The sequence below is a fragment of the Rhodnius prolixus genome, unplaced genomic scaffold (assembly GCF_049639745.1).
Source record: "Rhodnius prolixus isolate KJV_2025 unplaced genomic scaffold, Rpr scaffold_15, whole genome shotgun sequence".
Lineage (NCBI taxonomy): Eukaryota > Metazoa > Arthropoda > Insecta > Hemiptera > Reduviidae > Rhodnius > Rhodnius prolixus.
In genome coordinates, this window is record NW_027411605.1 from 1,866,673 (window position 1) to 1,888,992 (window position 22,320).

The following is a 22,320-nucleotide window of genomic DNA, read 5'->3' on the forward strand; positions in this document are numbered from 1 at the left end:
AGACCTTTCAACATCTCGTTATTTCACAGCCTCCGTACTACACTTGAGCTCGTCATTCTGATCTTCATACTCCTTCCTACCGGACAGCAGTCTATATTCCTCATCCGGGCCACTTCTCTCTAGAAATCTTGCACCTGTTTCATCAAACTCATCTCCATCATCAGCTCTTTCAACTTCAGCTCACCATGTCCAATACCTTTTGAGTTTTCCTCTGTTTGCTTTCAATTACTTGAACAACACTCTTTGTTTTCATAAGTAATATGTACGTGTTTAACCTTAACATAATATTTTTATTTCAATTTATTTTTTTGTCAGCCATTATTATTTTAATTCTAATTATTCTTAGATATAGCCCATATCCTCTAGAATTATGTTCTTGTTTTCATTTCATTCTTAGATTTAGAGATAGATTTGCGCTGCCTGGAGAAATAAGAGCTCCCCCCCAAGTTCGAAATCCATTTGTATTCTGCAGCTGTAATTCTCTTCCTCTTGATAGATGAATAAAAAATTTTATTTTACATACAAAATACATACATATATATACAATGGAGTGCCAGTTAAGTACTATAACCTCCAGACATAGTTACTGTACAGCAAATTTATTAAATTATATTATATACTAAGGGGGAAAACAGTGAAAACCCCCTAGCTTATAAGAGAGATTTCAATTCAGGGAGTCCCGTAACTCTCCTGTGTGCCTGTGCACCGTGTCCACATTATAGTCACCTATTCGTCTACAGAGGTGGTTTTAACTTGATTCGCATTTGCTGAAGAGACCAGTAGCGAGGTTCTTGATGTAGTGTACTACATAGTCCATGTTGGTGTTAGAGTGTAGGTCTATAATACGCGTGTAGCGGGGGGGAAGTTGTCACAAGCCTGAGGAATTTATTTTGGATTATTTGCAGCGAGGCGATGTTGGATCGAACTCCAGAAGGGACAAGCATAAAGCAACATGGGCCTAACCACTACCTTGTACAGGAGGAGTTTATTCTCTGGAGACAGTTTAAAGTCCCTGCAGAACAGCGGGAATAGTACTCGAGTGGCTTGCCTTTATTGGCTTTAAAAGTCAGCCCACGATCCAGTAATACTCCAAGATACTTGATAGTGGCAACCCACGGCACAAACCGTCCCCCGAAGTGGACATGTCGATACAAGATCGGCCTGCGCTCAGTGAAAAGGATAGCCTCCGTTTTTAAGGGGTTAATTTTCTATTTTCCACTTCGTGAAAAATCTGTCCACACCATGACATGGCCCTAGCAAGCCTGTTGACTATCGTGTCTAATCTTCCTCTTGTAATTTCCTAGTACTTCCGTCTTAATTTAATAATTTACGGTCACGAAACCAATATATCTTCCATCTTAAGTTATTTTTATACGGAAGCGAGTTATTCTATTAAAAGTTTTTTTTATGGTGTGATATCAAAATTCATCGAGTTGAATAAATATTATTTATTTACATTTATTAAAAAAGTGAAAGCAATATATTAATATAAATTCTCAAGTCTCAAAAAATAAATAAATAAAATAAGCTAAATTTAGTACTCATTGGCATTGCCGATAAAATATATAAATATTAAAACATATGTTTGATATACAAAATTTTTTATTTAGTTGAAATATTACTTTAGCACTGGTTGAGTTAAAAAAATATGTAACATTTTAATTAAAAGAAGTAAATAAACTTCAATTTAATTATAAAGATAGTAAAGGCAGTGAATTGATTGAGTGTAATAAAGTAGTAATCGGTTAGTAATAAATAAATCACTGGTGTTAGAATGTCGCTATATAAGGTGCAGAGCAATGGAGAAAATAGAGGATGCTGGGTAACACCAAGATAGTTTAACTAAAAGTAATTAATTTCATCCTGAATAATGTTTTTTTTTCTATTTAATGACGTCATACTAAACACTATCGATATTTCTTATATCATCGTTTCAAAATAGGTGCACATATATATCGTAAATCGATTATCGCATTACTTGTAATGGTTTAAATGTTAAACAAAAAAATGATACTCAATTTGTCCAATACATTTTAAATTACTTAAGAAAGATTTTAAGGCCATTTTTTTTAAAATTATTAGATGTGTAATCGTGATTATTGATGAGCGTTGAAATAATCTTCGTTTACTATTTAGCAACCTTGTTCTTCCGCGATTACTTTGAAGAGCGAGAGAGAGATTTGATAAGGAGTTAAGAGCAGTGCTAGATGAAGGTCGCTGATTGAATCCTCCGAGATCTCTTTGCGGCAAATTCTTCATGTTCAACATGCCACCGAAGACAACAGGGAAAGCGATGAAGACAAGAAGAAGAAGCACAGGTGGAAAGAGAGCTTTGCAATATTCTGAAGGTGCTGAAGCACATCTTGTAGTGTTGGTCTTATCCTAGTTTCTTCTCATCCATGAAAAACCATCAGCCATGTGAATCATTCTTAAACGCTGGGAAGAGGCAAGCCAGTACGGCTCCCAGTTTACAGACACCAAACCTTATGGAAAACTTTTACAAGAATAACGCATGCGATCTGCAATCAGGTGAAAATATAAATTCGCTCTTCTTATGACCATTTCCTGCTGGACAGTTCCAACAGCATGGTTGTTCACTTAACAGCTAAAATTCCTCTGCAATTAGGGTAGTGATCCTCTGCCAAAGAGATCACCAGAACGATCACAGGATGTCTCATCCCTACCATATTATTTGTTAAGTCTTCCTTCTTTGCCTTCCTGTTATACTCCATCAATGGCTCCTCCAGCTCCCTTACAACATTCATCAAGGACTTTTGACATAACCCAAGCACTCCTTCAGAACTCTTAGGGCGGCGGCTTTTGGCGATTAACAAAAAAATGACATTTACTTTCCAGAGCTGTTGCCTTGGACAGAACTATCAGTTGTTTTGTTGGTTTTTAAACAATTCCATTCACAACTTTCTAGTATCAACTGTTGACATTTTACTGTTTTCTAGCCTTGAGGAGAACCTATTTACACAGATAATCCAAAAAAAATAAAAATAACCAAGAAATCTAAACAATAATAACAATAAACAGTTCTAACAGTGCCTCCAAAGAAGTGTGGCGTCATTTGATAATTTATAATGACGTCATTACTTGTGATGGTCACTGTCTTAAGTTAGTGTCGTAAAATCTGCCGAGAGTAGGTTACAAAATAACCTCCTTAAAGTGTTTGTGTTTGCAAAAAGTTAGCCCAAGTTGACCTTGACACTTTGTGAAGGGATAAAAAGATAACCTAGATAATTATGTCCAGTTTGAAGATGTAAATACACATCCCCGCTTCTTTTTTTTTGGTAGCTGTTTGTGCCCTTTCACGACTGTAGGGTAACATCAGTGCTGCTTATCCATGGACAGATATAGAAGAGTAAGAAAGAGAGATTTAGTGCTATTTTAAATCTCAGACCACCTAGAAAGTGTAACGGATGCAATTTAGCTGCAGGCTATGTTTAAATACTTCATGGAATGCATTTATCTTTTTGGGACAGGTATTGCATAAACTGACCGCTGCCTAAGTACCTCGAGCAATAAACTGGCTCTTTTATTATGAGTGAAATTCCAAGTGTGTTACCCCATTAAGATGAGAGGCATTAAAGTCCAAAATGAATCGAATTAATTTGTGATTAGTGGATGAAACATAGATCCAACAGGGTGGAGTCTAAAGAGCGACGTCTTCCTAAATGAATAAGTGTGATTTTCGTTAGTCTTCGCTCAACGAAGATCCTGAAGAGCGGTGGCAGGAAGCAGTCGGCACCACAATAGATGCGTTGGTTTCCGCTTTTTGTCCAACTCGCGTAGAATCTTCATCTGACTAACCAGATGGAGGAGTACCAGTCAACGGAAGATGCGACTTTGAAGGATTGGCATTTTCTGAGTTTTCCGCTTTTTTAGGACTCATCTTGTTCTTGGGCGCCACGGTAGCCGAGCGGTTAGAGGCGAGACCTGCGAAGCTACTATGTATTTTGGTACTGGGTTCGATTCCCGGTCTAGAGGCCTTGGATTTTATTTAATAGTTAATAAAAGAAATTTACAGTAAAGTATGTTTGCTAGTCGCCTCCGTCCAAGACACCTAATTGGTAGTTGGACGTAAAGCCCTGCCTGAAAAAATAGGCGATTACTTTACTTTTTACTCATCTTGTTCTTGTTCATTCATAACTTGTTGGGACAACCATTTAGGATTGAAGGATTTTGGTAGATCGAAGATTCTATCGGGATTCCGGCGAAGCAATGACATTACTCTTCTTTTTGGAACATTTCACTGAAGTCTCTATTTCAAAATCTAAGCTAGAATAAAAATTGTAATTACGTAAACATCATTCTAACCACATTTAGTTTAGAATTTATATCAATTGTAACCTAACTTTAATTTGAATCGAAAAAAAAATACCCATTTACTTAATCATTTAATTGCACTAATCGATTAAATTTATCACCATGCGCGCATTCTATCAACAGTATATGTAAACGCATAATTGCATACAGCTGTTTCAATGACTTCTTTGCTTGCAGTTATCTCCTAACTCTCAAAGACAACACCCAGTTTCATTCTCTCGAACTCTTACAGATTATCAGCATTATTTGCATTGTTTTATTCAAAATTTTGGTCACCCTCTTTTCATCTCCAATCTACATGAAAGTTTAATCTTGAAATGTCGATCGATTTGCTTTTGATTCTGTTGTGTAAAGCCTGAAGGAAATTTTCTGTAGATATGTACATAATTTGATTCTACACTGTTTAACAGTCGACACAATGCGATGCTGCCTTTTTTTTTTTTTACAGGGTGAATAGCCAACTAATTCCGAATGAAGGAATCAGCAATTCGTACCTGATTCCTGTACTCCTGTAGCAATTCAGCAGCAGCCTATTATTGAATGCCTACCGGTTCCCAATAATCTAACAAAAATTTAATGAAATTTATTTTCATTAAACCATTTAAATGTTATATCTTTATTTTATTTTTTTCAAGTTCTCAGTAGATTTGTTTGTTGCGTGAAATCTTTTGAAAAAAAATTAAGTATTAAAAAGATTATAAACAAACAATTACGACAGAAAGAATAAATTATTTTTTTTGTAACTTGCAAAGTTAAAATTAAAAAAACTAGTCAATTTTTAATGATCAAGAAAAAAGAAAAGCAATGGCCTGATTAAAATTAGAAGGAGTGGCCTATATTACGTTAAAATTCCAATCTTATCCACGGAATTAGTCCACTTTGTCCATACGTTATCAATGGAGTTGGTCCGCTTTTTTTTTAAGAAATATAAAAAAAAAGGTTATAATTTCGAGTTCTACTTATTCAATTCAATGGATCAATTTTGATATTTTTTTTACGATTTGTATTTATTTCCCAATTTTTAATAATTGGGAGTAACTCGATACAATGTAATACATATCTATGTATAACAATCCAGTAGCCCGACCCCGGTATAATTTAATTTAATTTACAATCGATTTTTTTAAAATTTAATTTACAAAAAAAAATATTAAGTCGATTTCAAAATCGATTGCTTTGTAACTTCTACATTTTGGAGGTTATAAATGATAACCTTCTATAGAGTTATTGTTTTGTGTACGCTGCTTTAAAGTTTAGTTTATGTTCTCTTCAATTTTTGTGTTACAAGTAATTGAATTTATTTTCTAATGTTTAGAAATTTGTTAACTAATCATGTTTGATGATAAAGTTTCAAAGTGGTTATCATGGAATACCATATCTGGTCGGACAGTTCTAGTGTAATTTGGTTTCAATTGTATCAAGTTTTAACTTTTGAAGGCAGCACTAGTAAATTGCCTTTCTCATCATTTTCGACCATCATTGGACTTGAGAGCTTTTGGCTGCATCGTATGAAGTTTCAGGAGTGCCATTCGAACCAAGGTTTGTGAAAATGTTTTAATAAGCTAGTCTATGTTCACCCTAGAATTCGTCTGATAAAGTTACCATTACCGTTCGAATTATAATTGGCTTGTTGCAACTTTGTCGGAAAGAAGTTGAAACAGTACGGTATCTAATGATCAGTGTATCGTGGAGTGGACTAGCCACTTTTTTCGCAGCATTCTTGTCCCAGTAGTTCTGTAAAAGAAATAATAAAATCTTTAGAGGGGCGTCTATAATTTTTAATAAAAAAAAAAATTTGCTGTTACTAATTTACAAAACCTGTATCTTAACCTGCATCAATGTAGCCTCCTCCAATTTCACTGATATGCATAAAGATGCAGATGGGGGACCCAGTTTATTGATTTCTTTAAGAAAAATCTAGATATACGGCCAACCGGTCCTCCTACATTACGTAAAGGAGAAGGTATGCGATACTTTGCACGTTTTTTTTCAATTGGTCAGTTCGCTGTTAAAATTTTTTTTTAAAAAAATCTGGCGTAACATTTAAGATCCTAACTTAAAAATTTAGAACATTTACTTGTCATAGCAAAATCACCATGCATTTCCGTGCAAAGTAATCTCCCAGCTTTTTCTCAGTAATTGTCTAAATGATTGTTTCAAGGAAAATTATAAATAAAGGTATATTTGCTAAAGAAAATCTCATATTTTCTTATGTCTTATTTCCGGACGAAAGATTTTCTTCAAATTAGGAATTTGTCACTTCAAAATGGGGGGAAAAAAATGAGCTTAACAGACGTGTAAATAATGTTTAGAATTATAATGATGTAATAATTGGCGCGTAAATAGGGCGATGTTGGTGGGTTTTTCCATAGAGCTGTGTTCCCCACAGTGTTGCTGCATTCCCCAAAAGGCACCTAATTGTATGAAATTGTGAGTTACTCTAAAGGAGAAAGGACTTGTAACTTTTATAGAAGTCCTGGATAATAGGTACGCAAGGATTTCCATGAGAGTAATCCCAGTCCCCAGGGATATGATGGGCCATAACTTTACTGTGATGGATCCTGCTTGCTTGTAGTGAAACAATTACAGATGAGGACCTACGCTGTTCTTTTTTCAAGATAAAGGCGGAGGGCACTGTAATTCTAAACTTCAGTGTTCCTAAGTTCAATACTGGATATTGGACATGCGGTAATCTTATGGGTCGGCCTCTTTGTTAAGTGCTTCTTCTTCTTCTTGGTAATAACCTCCGACCACAAACCTTCGTGAGTTTGATAATGGATTCCTAGGTTGTTCAACATTATTTCTTATTCGATCTTATCGGCGGAATCTTTTGTTCCGATCAATCAGAGAGTACTTCCAAATTCAATCGCATTTTCTTAACTCAAATTAGTTTTTATTTTGTTCTTTTTTCTTTTACAGTAAGTGATATTTTTATAGAAGAGTCATTATCATTTTCGAATTAATCATCTTTTTTTTTTTTTTTTAATCAGTAACCCAAACTTGTGGCTCATGGATATTGTCGAAAACTTTAAGCTTAAATTCAAGCTTAAAAGCGAAACATTTAGCTTGAAATTCATTCCGATTTATTTTTTTTGTGGTCCAGATTTTTTAAATAAAACCAAATGAAAAATCCCAAGATATGAGGCCACTATAGGAAAAGATTCATGGGCTTGTAAAAAGAGGGATTTAGAGAGCTGAGGGATTCAGAGATACCATCTATTGGAAAAGGACAGCTTAATCAGTTGGAAGAAATCAGGAGCGAGGGTATAAGGGCAGAATATTAAGATGATGAAGAAGTGTAACCTAGGAGGCGAACCTGAGGACGATTATTGTGAAGAACTGTTATGGGTTAAGCCAGAACGAAGTCCGAGAATAGAGCAGAATAGCCTCTTTCTTAAATCCTTTATACTGGCGGCTAGAAGAGGTCCAAGATAACTTATCACTACTAAGTTTTAATTTCTATAAAGGCAGTTACATTGCCTCTCTGTTACTCTCTGGGGCGCTGCAGTCATTGGAAGGATCTAGGCTTCCTCCAACAACCTCCAATCATTCCAATCGCCGGACTTGGTGCCCCCATCTACGCACTCCTACACCCTCAGCTACAGCATTCCATCTAATCCTTCACTGATAAATCTTCTCCTTTGGTCCATCAATTCGTCTCGAAGATCTTCAAGAGTTCGCCTATCTTCTCTTGCAGACTTACGCACGTAAATTCTTTAATGATAGACACTGCACAAGTTTCTGGTTTCGTAAAGGCTGGACAACGTTCTGAAATGATGAAAATTTTTGAATGGTAACATATTTATCGCCTGCACTGTTCCAAGTCCTAAAATTAGCGCCAACTTTATTGAACTCTTCCTGACAACTGTTCCTTGATGATGTAATGATAAAGGCCTCTTGATGATGTGATGATAAAGGCGAGCTCAATGAATGCCTTTACTGACACATTTTCAAGAGTTTGAAGACAAGCAGCAAGAAGACAGTTTGAAGAGTTATAATTTTTTAAAAAAATCATTATGTAAATATTAGAATTAAGTTTTTTTTTTTTAAATATACATACATAAATAAATTGAAAATTAAGGAACATATATGAATATTAATGAATAAAAGGGTTGGCCCGCAGTTTATTTGATTGTGTCGGTGTGCAATGTGTTGATAAGTGGACGAACGCCTATTTCACCTGGAGCAGGTAAGAGAGCGCCTAGTTATCAACAACTTCTCCTTGTGATGGAATTCAGGAAACCACCAGAGTCTGGTGAGGTCGGTTCCTCTCGCTCCTTCTCTTCTATTTCGCTCCCCCTTAATTACCTCTCTCTCTATTTAGCTCGCCGCTACACCCTAATCATCACCTGTTCGAAAAGAGACCCAAGATGTCATACTCTGCCCTAAATCATACATCATCCTCCCACCAACTGAACAATTTTTTTTTTTTCTAGATAACGTCATTGCAAAAAGATCTCTTCAAACAGAGATAACGTTGCTAATAATAACTTTATCTTTATTTAGCATAAATGACATGAAAAAAAATTATTTCCTGACTAAAGCGTAACGCACGCTGATAACCCTATTCTGATAGCAAGCAACATAGGAGTATGATTGGGTCAAGAAAGATGTCCAATCAAAATATTTTACTTTTACAAAAAAAAAAAATGGGTCTAACTAACAAGACTAATGAGGGAGCCTGTTCTTCTAAATCTTCTTAAGCATTACGGTAAACTACCTTGGAGACCCAAGAATAGAGGAATTACTCGTGGAAGTTGTGAGATTAGTCCAGCTTTCCACTCCAGGATGACCGAATATCTTATAGCACAGGAGAGGCTGCAGTAATTTTGTCAATTAATAAAATTATTGGTGATAAATAACTGATAAGTATTTTCAGATTGATGTATGATGTAATAATATTGTCTGTCAAATATGTTCCACAACTCTGAAGATAATATCGTATATCAATTCTCCAGCGATTTTTCCCCAATTTTAGAGCCTCAAAGCACGTGTTTTCCGGCGAAAACACTATTTTGAACATTTTTCACGATCACAAGTGCTTCTCAGTGTAAAAGAAAGTAAAAATGTGCCAAAGAACGAATCTTATAAAAAGCTCCTGAAACAATGTTTTTAAGTCTCTATGAAGTTACTTAACTAAGTTAAATATTTATTATATAAATTATTTATTACAAAAATCTTATGAAACAGCCAGTTAATTTAGCTCTAGTTAATTTTATATTAACTAACTACCTTAATTGGTATATTTACAGCAAAATACGTTGATGGTGTTAAAAGTGGGTAAACAGGTGTTTTTTAAATCAGCTGATAAGAAAAGTTAATTAATATAGTGCAAATTAGGGGGCAATTTACCGCTTCTCATTTGAATAAAAAAAAAGTACATAATTTTGTTATTTGGTGGTAATTTGAGCCTTGAGGGGAGTAAAAATTAATGATTCAAATAGCCAGTACTTTTTTTAAAAATAAGACGGACGGATATTGTCTCCGATTTAAGTGTAAATGAGATTGCACTTCCGGACTGCTGACCACATCGCTGTACCGGACTGAAATGGCGAGAACAGAACAAGCGGTGTTACTGTAACTTGGAACACATCTCAAACTACTGATCTTACAATTAAAAAATACTGAGAATAATATTCACGGCGATATTGGATGCGAACGCGAAGATCGCTGGTTCGAATCCAGCTGCTGGCCCCTAGATTTTCTCTTCCTAGGAGCTTCTTACAGCTCATTGTTTGGTGATTGTCCTGTGACGAAAATTAATTGCTTCCCTTTACTGTCCTCTTCTACGGGACGAAGTTACCCAGCATCCAGACCCCAGTAATCCTTTCCTTTCTGAATTAGTTATAATATAAGTTCCATGCCAACCACTAGTCTGCCAAAATGATTGCTCTTCTCTTCCAAATAACCTTCCCAGACGATTGAAAAGAGGGTGCCCTCGTGTCTTCCTTACAGAAGATTTGATTACAAGAAGAAGTCTCGCCATTGGACGAGTTCTGTTCTCAAGAGGGGTTCTGTGATTATTAGCAATCTCTGCTTCACGTATTTACAACTTAATTATTTACACATGCAAATGACTGATAAAAAAAAGCCTCATAAATGTAACAATGGTGTATGCCTAATGTTAATTATTTGAAAGAAAAATGATATCATTTATTCATAATCTTAAAGCAACATTATTTATTTAAGGTACTGTAAAACAAAATTAACAATAAAGCTCAAAATAAGTATGGGATTTGATAAACTATTTTAGACGTATATCTCAGAATTATCTTGTGTACTGTTTGGGAAATCTCAGCATTGGCCAATGCTACGTAGTACCAAGCATTAGCCAATCATTTTAAACTTTTCCAGTTAACATATCTATGCAAATAAATGAAGATTGTATGTGGCAATGCTATCCAACGTGATGTATCAATGAACATGATTCCTTTAATGTAGTCGTTGACCTGCACCCAATATGTTGCAAAATGAAAATATTATTATTGCAATGCAGGTCAATTTCACAAGTGCATCTATATACAGATTTCCAGATCATTGGACAGGGAGTATTGTCATATTCCCTCAATAGTATCCTGAAATCGTTGCAAAATTTTTGTACTATAATATTTAAGATGTGATTGAATAACCCAAGATTTTTCCAAGTTATGAAAATTCTTTCCACCAAAAATAATTGGGTTTAATCATTCAACTGACAGTTTACCATCATCTTTTCAATTTAAGGGAAGGGATTAGTTTAGTGGATCCTAACACAGAAATCCCGGGTTCGAATCCAAGCTGCTGGCCCTTAGATTTTCTCTTCCTAGGAGCTACTTACCAGATCTGTTCCATTTTACTTCTCAAAACAAAATTTTGATCATAACCTTGTTGCGGCATCCTCTGTTGGTACCTTGAGCTAAATATTAACTTCCTGTAATTTTAGTTTTTGGATTACAGTGGTTACGCAATAATATAACAATGGGTGAAAACCACTTTTTCTGAGTAAAAAGTTAAGTAAAGTAATCGCCTATTTTTTCAGGTGGGGCTTAACGTCCAACTACCAATTAGGTGTGGACGGAGGCGACTAGCAAACGTACTTCACTATTTCTCATTTAACCATTAAATAAAATCCAAGGACAAGACCGGGAATCGAACCCAGTACCACAATCCATATTAGCTTTGCAGGTCTCGCCTCTAACCGCTCGGCTACCGTGGCGCCCTCTTTTTCAGAGTATAGGGACTTCAAAACAGATCTTTTCAGGGAAATCTCCCTGTTCTAGTACCTTTTAGTGGAGTAAGGGTTAGTGAAAACGACGAACTTATTTTTTAAAAAGTTCTAGGGATGGGAAAGAATGAGTCACATATTAGCTGATAATGTGGCACTGACTTAAGGCCAAGATTGTCTTGTTCCTTGATTCTGACTTTGTTTTTAGCTTGGTTCCATACCCAAAATTCAACCTATATGAATAAGTGTAGCAACAATTGGCTGATACTTTAAGATGAAAGCAAAAACTCTTCACAAAACAGATAACTCAATCTCTGATCATGGATGAAAATACGAATCCGATCAAAAAATTTTCCGAAAAAAGTGAGCTTTTATTTAGCAATAATGAAGTCTAATCAACGCTCTTTAGATGAAAGCAAACACATTGCTACAGCGGGAATTCAATCAGATGTTACTATCACTGAAATAAACAAGTTTGTTAATAATAATATATATATAAAAAAATTGTTATTTAGGCCTTAGAGTATAATGCTGGATTGATAAGCGAGTTTAAAATGGCATAATTTGACACGTGATCGTTATGTTTGCGGGAAGATAGAAACTGATTGATAGCAGTGACTGATAAGACCACGCTCACACACACATACACATAGTGGTCATGTGCAATGTATGGACATACCCGAGAGAGCGTGTGTGTGTAGTATTGCAGACAGTCCACTGGGGTCCTGGAAGTGTAATACCTCCACTAAGGTTATCTCTAGCTGATAATCGCGTCCAAGGTTTTTGCAATAGTTCACTGGATAATTCTACAAAAGAAAGAGAAGTGTTATAAAAACAACTACAAAATGTGTTTTGTTTATGAGCCGCATAAATCTTATTTTGTAGTTGGATTACAGGAAGTAATTTTTTGGGAACAATTTAAAATGTTATAAAATTGATTTTTCACCATAAATACGTGCCTTAAGTTTTTCTTTGGACAAGGAAAACGTGATTTTCTTTAAAGAATTTGGTTAAGTGCGTCCTCGACAAAAGGAGTTTATCGAGTATTCGTAAATTTCTCGAAAAAGAAAATCTTACGATGGCTGTGTTAGTTTGAAACGCTTTTTTCTGGGAAAATTGATCGGAGGATTTTCCGTTTAACTCCATTTGTTGTTCATGTTTTCGCTCATCAGTGACTGATATGATGCTCAGGTGTGCTTCTTGAGAGAAGTGCGATCTACGTGGGAGGATACACCCGACTTTTTTTGTTGGCCAAACATTCTCAAAACATCTTTCTCCAGTCAACATCTAAGGCTATTGGTGCCTGGGCCTTTTTTTTCAGAGCACTGCCAGCCTCCGGACAATGTTCTCTAAGATACATTCTCTTACAATAAGAAGCTGCTAGGGAGAAAAAAAAAATTAAGAGCCTGCAGGTTGATACGTACCCGGGATCCCCAAGTTTAAGTCCAATACTCTAGAGATTTAGCCAATCCGTACCTTATGCTGGGTTGTAATCGCAATCTCGTGACAGTAATGGCGGCTGATGCCACTGTCTTCTTGATTAATTTTTGATGATTTCGCAGCAAAAAAAAATGACGCTAGAGAGATGAATTATAGAGAGAAAATTGTAGTTACACTCATTAATCTGTGTGCTGGTTGTTGTCGAGTCTGATGAAGCCACATGCCACTAGGTAATGGAACTGTTTAGCTGATAACAGGCGCTCATTCCTGGTCCTTGAACAGGGCGTAATGGATTCTCTTCCCAAGGTCGCCGCGGTCTGGAAAAAAAAACTGGTAGACTGGATCGCCATGTTTCCCTAGTTTCCTGCTTCTAGCAATGTGTGGTGGACTTTGGACGGAGGACTGGACAGGAAACAATGGTTAGTATATTCCCTAAATGGGAGCCGACCTTCCGCACAATCTAATCAAGCTTTTCACACCACAGCTTCAACCACAAGTCCTATATGGAAAATGAAAGAAATAAAGATGGCATCAAGTCAAAGATGCAACCTTAATTAATTACAAAAGACAAGACACAAATAACCACAAAATAACCACATAATAAAAATACAATCATGAAGGCCAGCGTTAAAATCAGCTGATTTTAACCACAACAAAGTGTAACCTCCATTTGGTTCATTCTCTACTCAGATACCACACAGCACACTCATTATAATGAGGGGCCACATCCGGCCTAAAACTTTGGAAGTCGAGTTTTCAAGACTAGTCTGCCTTACCAAACCAGAGTTCCAAACAGATTATCTAAAGTTTTTTGTCCTTAGGGTATCCCGCTATTTCTTCGATTCAAGATACTTAAGGTATTATTCAATTTTTTTTATTATATTCTTTTAAAAATCCTAAAATAAATTGAATAAAAATTAATCTCACATTTGAGGAACTATTGAGATACTGACGAATATGCGAAACTGAGAGTAAAGTACAAACACCTTACCGACTGTTACAGTCCTTAGTCAGCTGTTTACATTTCCTAATGAAACTATTCCGACCAAAGATAAAAAAACAATCGATTTATTAGAGAGTGTGAATAGTGCATTTTGTAATCCCTAATAGATTAGATTAATTATTAGACCGTAAAGGAGTCATTAAATCGAGTTGTTTCTTTCTAACCAAAATTGGTAAACAGATAATTTGAACTATTCTTAGAATGTTGTAAACACTCATTGTGATTCACAAATCGTTTTATATTTTATGTTGTCTTATTTTAAATCACCAGTCTACTCAGGTTTATTGCCATTTTGTTTTTTTGGTTGAACACATTTCTCTTACTTCAATTACTTACAATTTTAATTCAATTCAAACTAGAACTTTTACAACTTTTTGTTTTAAAAACCAATTGCGGCAATTTTTTGACCAAAAATTGCCAACTGCATGAGGAAAAATGTTCTAGACACTTCTTCAGGGAGGTTTGGAACGGAGTAGTGAGTATATTGGCACCTAGATGAGAGGTTATCTCCGTTTGCCGCTTCATGTTCTTCCTAGAGCACACCAGTAAGGATAGACTGGTCCAGCGTGTGGTTGGCCCCGATTTCCTTGGACCAGCTCATGCTTGCGTTTTCTAGGAAAGCCTGGTTGAGGGAGATATATCTTCTCCTCTAATTGTGTGCAAAATTAATTAAATATACTTCTCTTTTGCGTATAGGGAGGAATCTGCTACTGTTCTTCAGTAAAATTCATTAAGAAGTTAACGGCATGAAGGAAAAAAGGTTGTTCTAAGTATAGTAGGGTTCTATGCTGTGAATTCAAAGATCATAAATGTAGGATGAAAAAATAATTGCCATTTCAGTCGTGATACATTTATTCTGCTGAGCTTTCGACCTAGGGACTAGGTCATCTTCAGGGCTAGTTTACGAGGGTCGTTTGAAAAGTCCGTGCAAAAATTTACTACTTAATTTTTTGGGGTAAACCTTTTTTATTTTTCAACATAGTCTCCTTTTAGGCTTATACATTTCGTCCAACGCTGCTCTAGTTTGTTGATCCCTTCCGAATAATAGGATTTGTCCAAGTCTGAAAAATAGCCATTCGTTTCTGCAATCACCTCCTCGTTTGAATAAAATCTTTTTCCCGCCAGTCATTTCTTCATATTGGGGAACAAATAGTACTCCGAGGGAGCCAAGTCTGGAGAATAGGAGAATCAATGATTTCTGGTGTAGTAACCTCAACAGGGCGGTGCAGAACGTTCAGCGTCACTTGTGCCCATATGGCCACTCCGAAAATTTTGAAACCACTTATAAACTGTTCTAATCGAAGGTGCAGAGTCACCATAATGTTTATCAAGCTTCTCTTTAGTCTCCTGAGGCGTTTTGCCTTTCATAAAGTAGTGTTTAATCAACACACGAAATTCTTTTTCGTCCATTTTTTGAAAATCACTCGACTTCCTCGATTCAAACGAATGCCAAACACAAAGAAATAGACCGATCTGGCTGAAACTTGGTGTGTGTGTTCTTCCAAGAGATGCTACTAACTAAACATAACCTCGATACGCGCCAGTAGTGCTATCTCTCTGACTTTGCACGGACTTTTCAAACGACTCTCGTACAAAGTAATATTTTACAACATTACAGGGTTGGTGTGTCTTCTGTCTTGTCTGTTCATGGACTGAGTGTGCTGTTCAGTTCACGGACTGACAAGACAGAAGACACACCAACCTTTAAAATATTACTTTATAAACTAGCCCTGAAGATGGACCTAGTCACCCTAGGTCGAAAGCTCGGCAGAATAAATGTATCACGACTGAAAAGGGCAATTACTTTTTTCATCCTATTGAAACTATGAATCAGTCACCAAAAAGAATGAACAACAATCATAAATATAGATAATTTAAAGTACATATCTCTTCTCTCATTGAATGTTCTTTTGGGAATTTTAAAAAATAGGTCGGCAATATTTAGAAAATGTATTATACTCTAATATTAACAAAGCCGATCTGCAATTAAGCATTACTTTTACAACTTGTACATACATAAGTGTAGTATTTTTTACGATGGTTTGTTTTCTATATTTATAATTGTCTTCATGATAGTAATATATTTTTCATAAGTAATATCATTTTTGGCACAATTGGGTTGTGTTCATGTTAGCGATATCATTTATTGTGTTCCCTTAATTGTTACATTGTAATCTCTAGGAATATTTGGAAGTTTGGGTACTTTTAATTTTATTCAAGGTTACCAGCAGTACGACCAAACCTAATGTTTTGCTTTTTTTTTAAATAATTTTTCTATTAATGTTACATTATTATTATTTTTTAAGAATTAATAATTGTTCCAAGAAAATTTTAACCTTTTCTCATTCAAGGTTTATCTCCTAAACTGTTGGATACCTAAGTCATGATTTTGACAAATTGCTTGCCGCAGCATCAGTAAGGCTAATGGTTACGATCAAGCTACTTTAATTCACGCATCCATATTCCATATCTATCTTCCAGACACTAATTTGTTTTTAATATTTGCAAAAAGAAAAAGTTGAAGGCCACTCCAATGACAAAAGGAATGTATTATGAAGAGATCTGTGTTTTTTTTAATTTTGCTACGTGTAAAAGTTAATAGTTTAGGTAGCCATTTTATGGGGAGTATCATTTTTGTGAATGATGTAATTCAACATAAAATCTCACAAACAGTAAGAAGAAGGTATAATAGAAAATTTTGAATTTTTTTGTTTATTTGTTGATTATGTTGGCATCTGCGGGTAGAGATAAGGTTATGTCGTGTTGGAGGTTATAAAATCGTGTAAGAGTCCCTTTCACTGGAGATGAAGTTGAGAGAAGAAGAATTACAGCTAGGATAATGTCAGGGCCGAATTGGAGGCAGGGACAAGTCTATGGAGACCCCTAGGCAATAGGTCGTCTTTAAATATGAGAAGAAAGGTGAATCTGGGTAGAAGAAACAAAAAAAATAAGGATAACTGATTTACGCAGGACATCCTGCATAGATCCGCAGTATCTGATCGTGGCTAGCGTGATGCTCCAAGGACTTTTGTCTGGTATAAGCTTATACAGGTTCTTTTTATAATCAATATTACTTTTTTTCGCCTTACACCTTCTCGCCAATTTTAAACCACTTACCTAATATTTTAAATATGTACTCATGTTTCCGTTTTACATTAACGATGCTGAATTACATTGACACAATTCATTTCTCTCATTCCTAACCTTCGTACCTATAACCTAACTGGAAGGTTTTTGTGTAGGCCGTCTTTGCAAACAGACCGTCTGGCATTTGGTTATTAACCTGTCATTTTGTTAATTATGGATATTACTATTTGTTTCCCGGGATGGTCATTCTTCAGCAGATGTCTACAACTACTGCAACAAAGTGAAATTTCATGTCAAGGTGCCTTTATAATTAGATTTACCATATTATTCTTTGTTTCTCGAACCAGTACGATTTCGAGATTAGGGTTTAAAATGGAATGTAACGCCTTCACTATATGCACGTAAGTAACTGAAAAATAATAGCGAATTAGTTGCCAAATTAATATAATGGTCAAATTAAATGTATAACAGTGCTTGCATTATATTGAATACTTGAGGCCTGAAAGATATTTTTCTTCTCCATGTAGCGCGGATATCGTTGCTGATTTTGGTCCGACTAATTGCTCTGCCTTCTGTAGGTAAACTGTTCCTCGGATATGTTTTTGTTTGTTTTTTTAAGCGAGTCAATATCTGAGGTTATTGGCGCCCGGAGCTTTTTTCTTAGGCTGGAAACATAGTGGCGCGGCGAGCAAAGCGGCGATGATAGCTACTTCAAATCAAAGAGAGCGACGAGCAGCGAGCAAAGATTCGCATGCACATAGTGACGAGTTTAGACGCGTTTCTCCTTTCGACGAAACAAGATGGAGGAACTATTTTTATATGAAAATTCTTCGTTGAAACTTTGGTATTTGCAACAGCTTAGTAGTAGGAGCTGCAGTGTACATGACATAAATAAGTCTAGAAATGAACTTGGTGAATTTCATCACTTGTACCAACAACTTCGGGAGCATCCTGGCAAGTTTCATGCGTATTTTCGAATGTCTATATCAACATTTGATTACATACTAGCCCAGTGTAACCCCATTAATCAAAATCAAATTTTATTGTTTTTGAGTAATACAGCTCATAACATGAGTTAGGCACAATATAGAAAAATTAACTATGTAGGTTATTTACTAAATACAAATCTGTGTAACCCCATTAATCCTAGAAGTTACTTTAAGATAAGAAAATCAAAATAAATAAAAATAAAATAGAAATGAATGCAGATAAAAAGAAATTAGTCAATTAAAAAAACACAATAATTTTATTAAATCACTACACCATGATTTGTCGTAAATTAATGTTGTTCATCTGAAAAACTGGAGTAGTACGACGCTACAGAAGAAGGATTGGAGAATTCGTCCTAATCAGAAGTAGTAGGACGTGAAAATGTAATTTAATTTTGCCTAGTATTTAGATGAAAGTTAACATTAAGGGATTGAGAACCAAATTAAATGTAGCAAAAATTACCTGAATTCTCCATTAACTACTAATTGTTAATTAATTTAAACTATTAATTATTAAAAACTATTGTAGCTTCACAAATACTATGGCCCCACAGAGGTTTCTTTAAACAAACTAAACCAATAAATGTATCAATATCCATAACCTTTGAAAAATAACCTTTACAAATTGAGCGCGATGAGAGCGAAGAAATCAAACATGTCATAACGCTTCGCTCTACTCTCTAGAGATAGCGTTGCTCTATCTTCGCTTTGCTCGCCACTATGCGCGGTCCCATATGTTTACTTGTGTTTGATTTCGCCGCTTTGCTCTTCGCTATCATCGCCGCTTTGCCCGCCGCTCCACTATGTTTCCAGCCTTAGTGTACTGTCGGCCTCCAGACAGTTTTTCTCACGTTACAGACAGTACTGTCCATCGCCGGACAGTTTTAGCTGTAACAAGCTGCAAGGGAGACAAAATCTGATGACTAGCAGCTGGATTAGATATTATAAATTTTGCGTAAAGCGTTCAGCTTATAATAATTAAAACTTATCGATTCTTTCAAATAACCAGGACAAAATGATACGATACACTGGCTGGACGATACCTTCTAAACAGTTCCAGATCATTATTTTGAGATAAAGAAAGAGTAAAATACAAATGATAGATCTTTTATAGATAGATGGACCCGTTTCGAAATCTTTTCGCTACTGGAAAATCTATTTTCTTCTAACAGTTTCCAGTACTTAATCATTTAATGGATTAACAAGTGGTGAATAAATCGCTACTCTACTTATAATGACGCTATATTTCCACTCTCAAAAAACAAAAACAAACTTAACAAATTACAAGTGAAAAGTCTCACTCCTTCTTAATCCAATTTTTCAAATTCTCAAAATTATTAATTTTTGGTCCACCATTAAACGTGGGAAACGTTATATCCATTTTTTTCGAAGATCTGTTGCCAAGTAAGCGGGACATAGACCAATTTGGTTTTGTTGGCAGTTTAAGTTAGGCCGGTGTATTTGACGTATATCAGACATAAATTGCATTGGTTTGCTGGAAAATATTTACCTACTTACCATGAATACTTACAAACAATACCCTAGATTATATGGTAAGTTTTGTTAATAGTCAAATATGACCTTTCTAATAGAAACATATTTATTTCGTAGATAAAAGCGGTGCACATTCAAGTCGAATACGTAAGTGCTGAATGTTGCAGTTATTACATCAATAAACTCTTGAGAGTCGCATTTATCAATGATGAAACAGAAATCTAAGAATTATTATCGTGTGAATTTACATAAATCTCTCTACGATTGTTTCAGCAAACCTAGATAGTTAAGTAAACAACTCAATAAATAAAAACGAAATAGCTAACAAATGAAAAAAATAAAATAATTATAGTACATACAACTCACACGATATCATTGTAATTTATATCTATTCAACAATTGTAATTAAATCATTCAAATGCTAATTGATTCTTCAGTTTTATATTTCATGACATTTACAAGTCAAGTATTCATAAGTAATTTGTTCCATTTTGTTTTCTGTAATTATTCTCTCTTTTTTTCTTAGTGTTTCGTGTAGGAGTCGATAGACATTTTTCTTTTTCGATTGTTACAAAAAAACTGCATTCATATCAACGACTGGATACGGTTCACTTATAAATGAAATTTTTCACTATAATAATCATGACGTAATTGATCTCTTTATTTGTAAATTTTTTAGTTGAATAGAAATAATAAATGAGCTGTTTTAAAACAAGACCGGCATAAATCCAGGTTTTCCTGGACAGTAACACTGTAACTTTGGTTACTTTATTGTTAGAGCTTCCCTGCTTAATGTTTTCCTCAGTAGCAGCCTCGGCATATCTTCTTCCTATCTGGCCCTTTTGGCTGGGAAAAAGTGAGTAAACCTGTTTTGAACATGTTAGGACATGATTATTAATGCAAAGAAAGGTTTGCGGAGATCTAAAGCCAAGAATACTATTAATTAAAAAGGATATTTTATTGGGTTTTCTAAAGTAAGTGTTTTTTAGTTGGATGCATTAGTGAGATATTGCATTATTGAGACATGACTTCCACAAGTAAGGCAAGATTAGAAAATAATCAACGCTTTTCAACTTACTTTGGTCTCCGAAGACCGATACAGTAGTCAACATAGAAGCATTTTTCTGAGAAGCGAGTTCAGATTAAAGTTCTAGATTAACATGAATGCAATTGTTGCGTAGTGGCTGTTTTCTGATAAATTCCCTCCTTCAAAATATTGAAAACTCTTTTCAGTGTGAGGTACTTTTGGTTTGCTTCTTCTGTTGCCAGATCCGGTGATTCGAGATATCAAGTATGAACTTTCTGCTTCGAGTCCCACAATCTGGGCACCTTATTTTTTGATTGGCAAACTTCTACAGTATACTGACCCCTCATCGATTCTTTTTTTTTTTTTTTTGCATGTCAGTTGATTCCCGACCTCCTGTAGGTCATAATTTGTTAATATAGGTTATTCTGTTGAACACTACTATAGCTAAATGCTTTAATATTAGTTTTAGCATTCCTTAACTGTTTATAAATGATTAATGTTTGTTGTCTTTCTGTTGCAGAGAACACGCACCGATGCAATATACAAAACAGAAACTCCTCAACTACCAGAACGACCCTTATTATCCTGGAGAGTACTAAGATGGGCCATTATTCCAGTAATCCTGTTAATATTGTTAATGGCCACAATTTATACTATAATATGTAGGTATAATTTAAAGAAAATATCTATTCTTTAATTAGTAATTATTAAATTGTTGTTGAGTTTATTTTTAAACTCTGTTGAACTTGAGAAATCGTTTTAACGCATTGCCAAACGTTGCGAGACTAATTTGTGTCTTTCTCAATGCTTGTGTTATGAAAGGAAGATGTAACTCTACGGGTGGTTGTTCTTCTGTTGAGCCAACGATGGCTGTTTTCATCGATGCAACCATTGTTTAGGATCTTATTTTCTCAAAAATATTCATTCAATTTTTTTTTTTATACCAGGGGTGAGCCAGGATAGAACTATGGAAATGTTGAATAAAAATATATCCTCCATTGAAGAAGGGCTGTTATTCGATCTCGAAACACATTCCAGCCATACTAAATCTCCAGGTTTGTTTTGTTTTTCAAATTTCTAAGCATTTTGAAAACTTTTGCCCTTTCTTGAAGGCTTCATTGATATTTTATCTGGTTTAATGAGGCTGTAAAGGAGATTGGTCTCCAAGACCATTTCCTTGTGCTACTAAACAACATTTAGGTTTTTGTTTTTCTAATACTTTTTGTTTGTAATTAAGCAGATCTCATTTCTCATGAAGAACCATCACTAGTACCAAATATTGTTAATGATCTGGAAGACATGAAGACTGGAGACGATCAAGAAGATGAAGAATTCGACAACAGTACGGACGTTGCTCTGGGTGAAGAAGTATCCTTCATTGATAGATTGATTTCTAGTTTCCATGAGAATCGACCCCCAATCAGTCGTAGCAATAGCAGTGACAGTTCCGAGGATAGTCTGCAGCCAGCCGAAGGATTAAATATCAAACATTTCACCAGTTTGGGAGAGACTGGATACATGAGGAGAGTGCCAAATGGGCATAAATACGGGGAATACCAGGTAGTGGTATAATGTTCATTTATCACAGTTGGCTAAGTTTAATGCTTGTTTTGGTGAGGAAAAGTACCCCCTCAGTTTAAACATCATTTATCAAAGTTGGCTTAGTTTAATGCTTGTTAAAGGTGAGGAAAAGTACCCGCTCAGTTTAAACATAAGACAGGTTACGAAAAGATCTATGCGATTT

At 35.3% G+C, this 22,320-nt stretch overlaps 1 protein-coding gene across 9 annotated transcripts in view; it reads left to right on the plus strand.

Annotated features, from left to right (window-relative positions):
• LOC141455019 (uncharacterized) overlaps positions 1-22,320 on the plus strand; it is a 150,941-nt gene that overhangs the window by 122,621 nt on the left and 6,000 nt on the right. For 3 of the 9 annotated variants that reach the window (XM_074129828.1, XM_074129825.1, XM_074129822.1), the window contains 3 exons: positions 21,097-21,238; positions 21,524-21,631; positions 21,814-22,139. In XM_074129828.1, coding sequence (XP_073985929.1) covers positions 21,214-21,238; positions 21,524-21,631; positions 21,814-22,139 — 459 coding nt within the window. In that variant the 5' untranslated portion in view covers positions 21,097-21,213. Of the gene's footprint in view, positions 1-5,544; positions 5,872-16,804; positions 17,015-17,312; positions 17,468-21,096; positions 21,239-21,523; positions 21,632-21,813; positions 22,140-22,320 lie in introns of those variants that run through there. The other 6 variants (XM_074129829.1, XM_074129830.1, XM_074129827.1 and 3 more) reach the window with 6 other exon arrangements.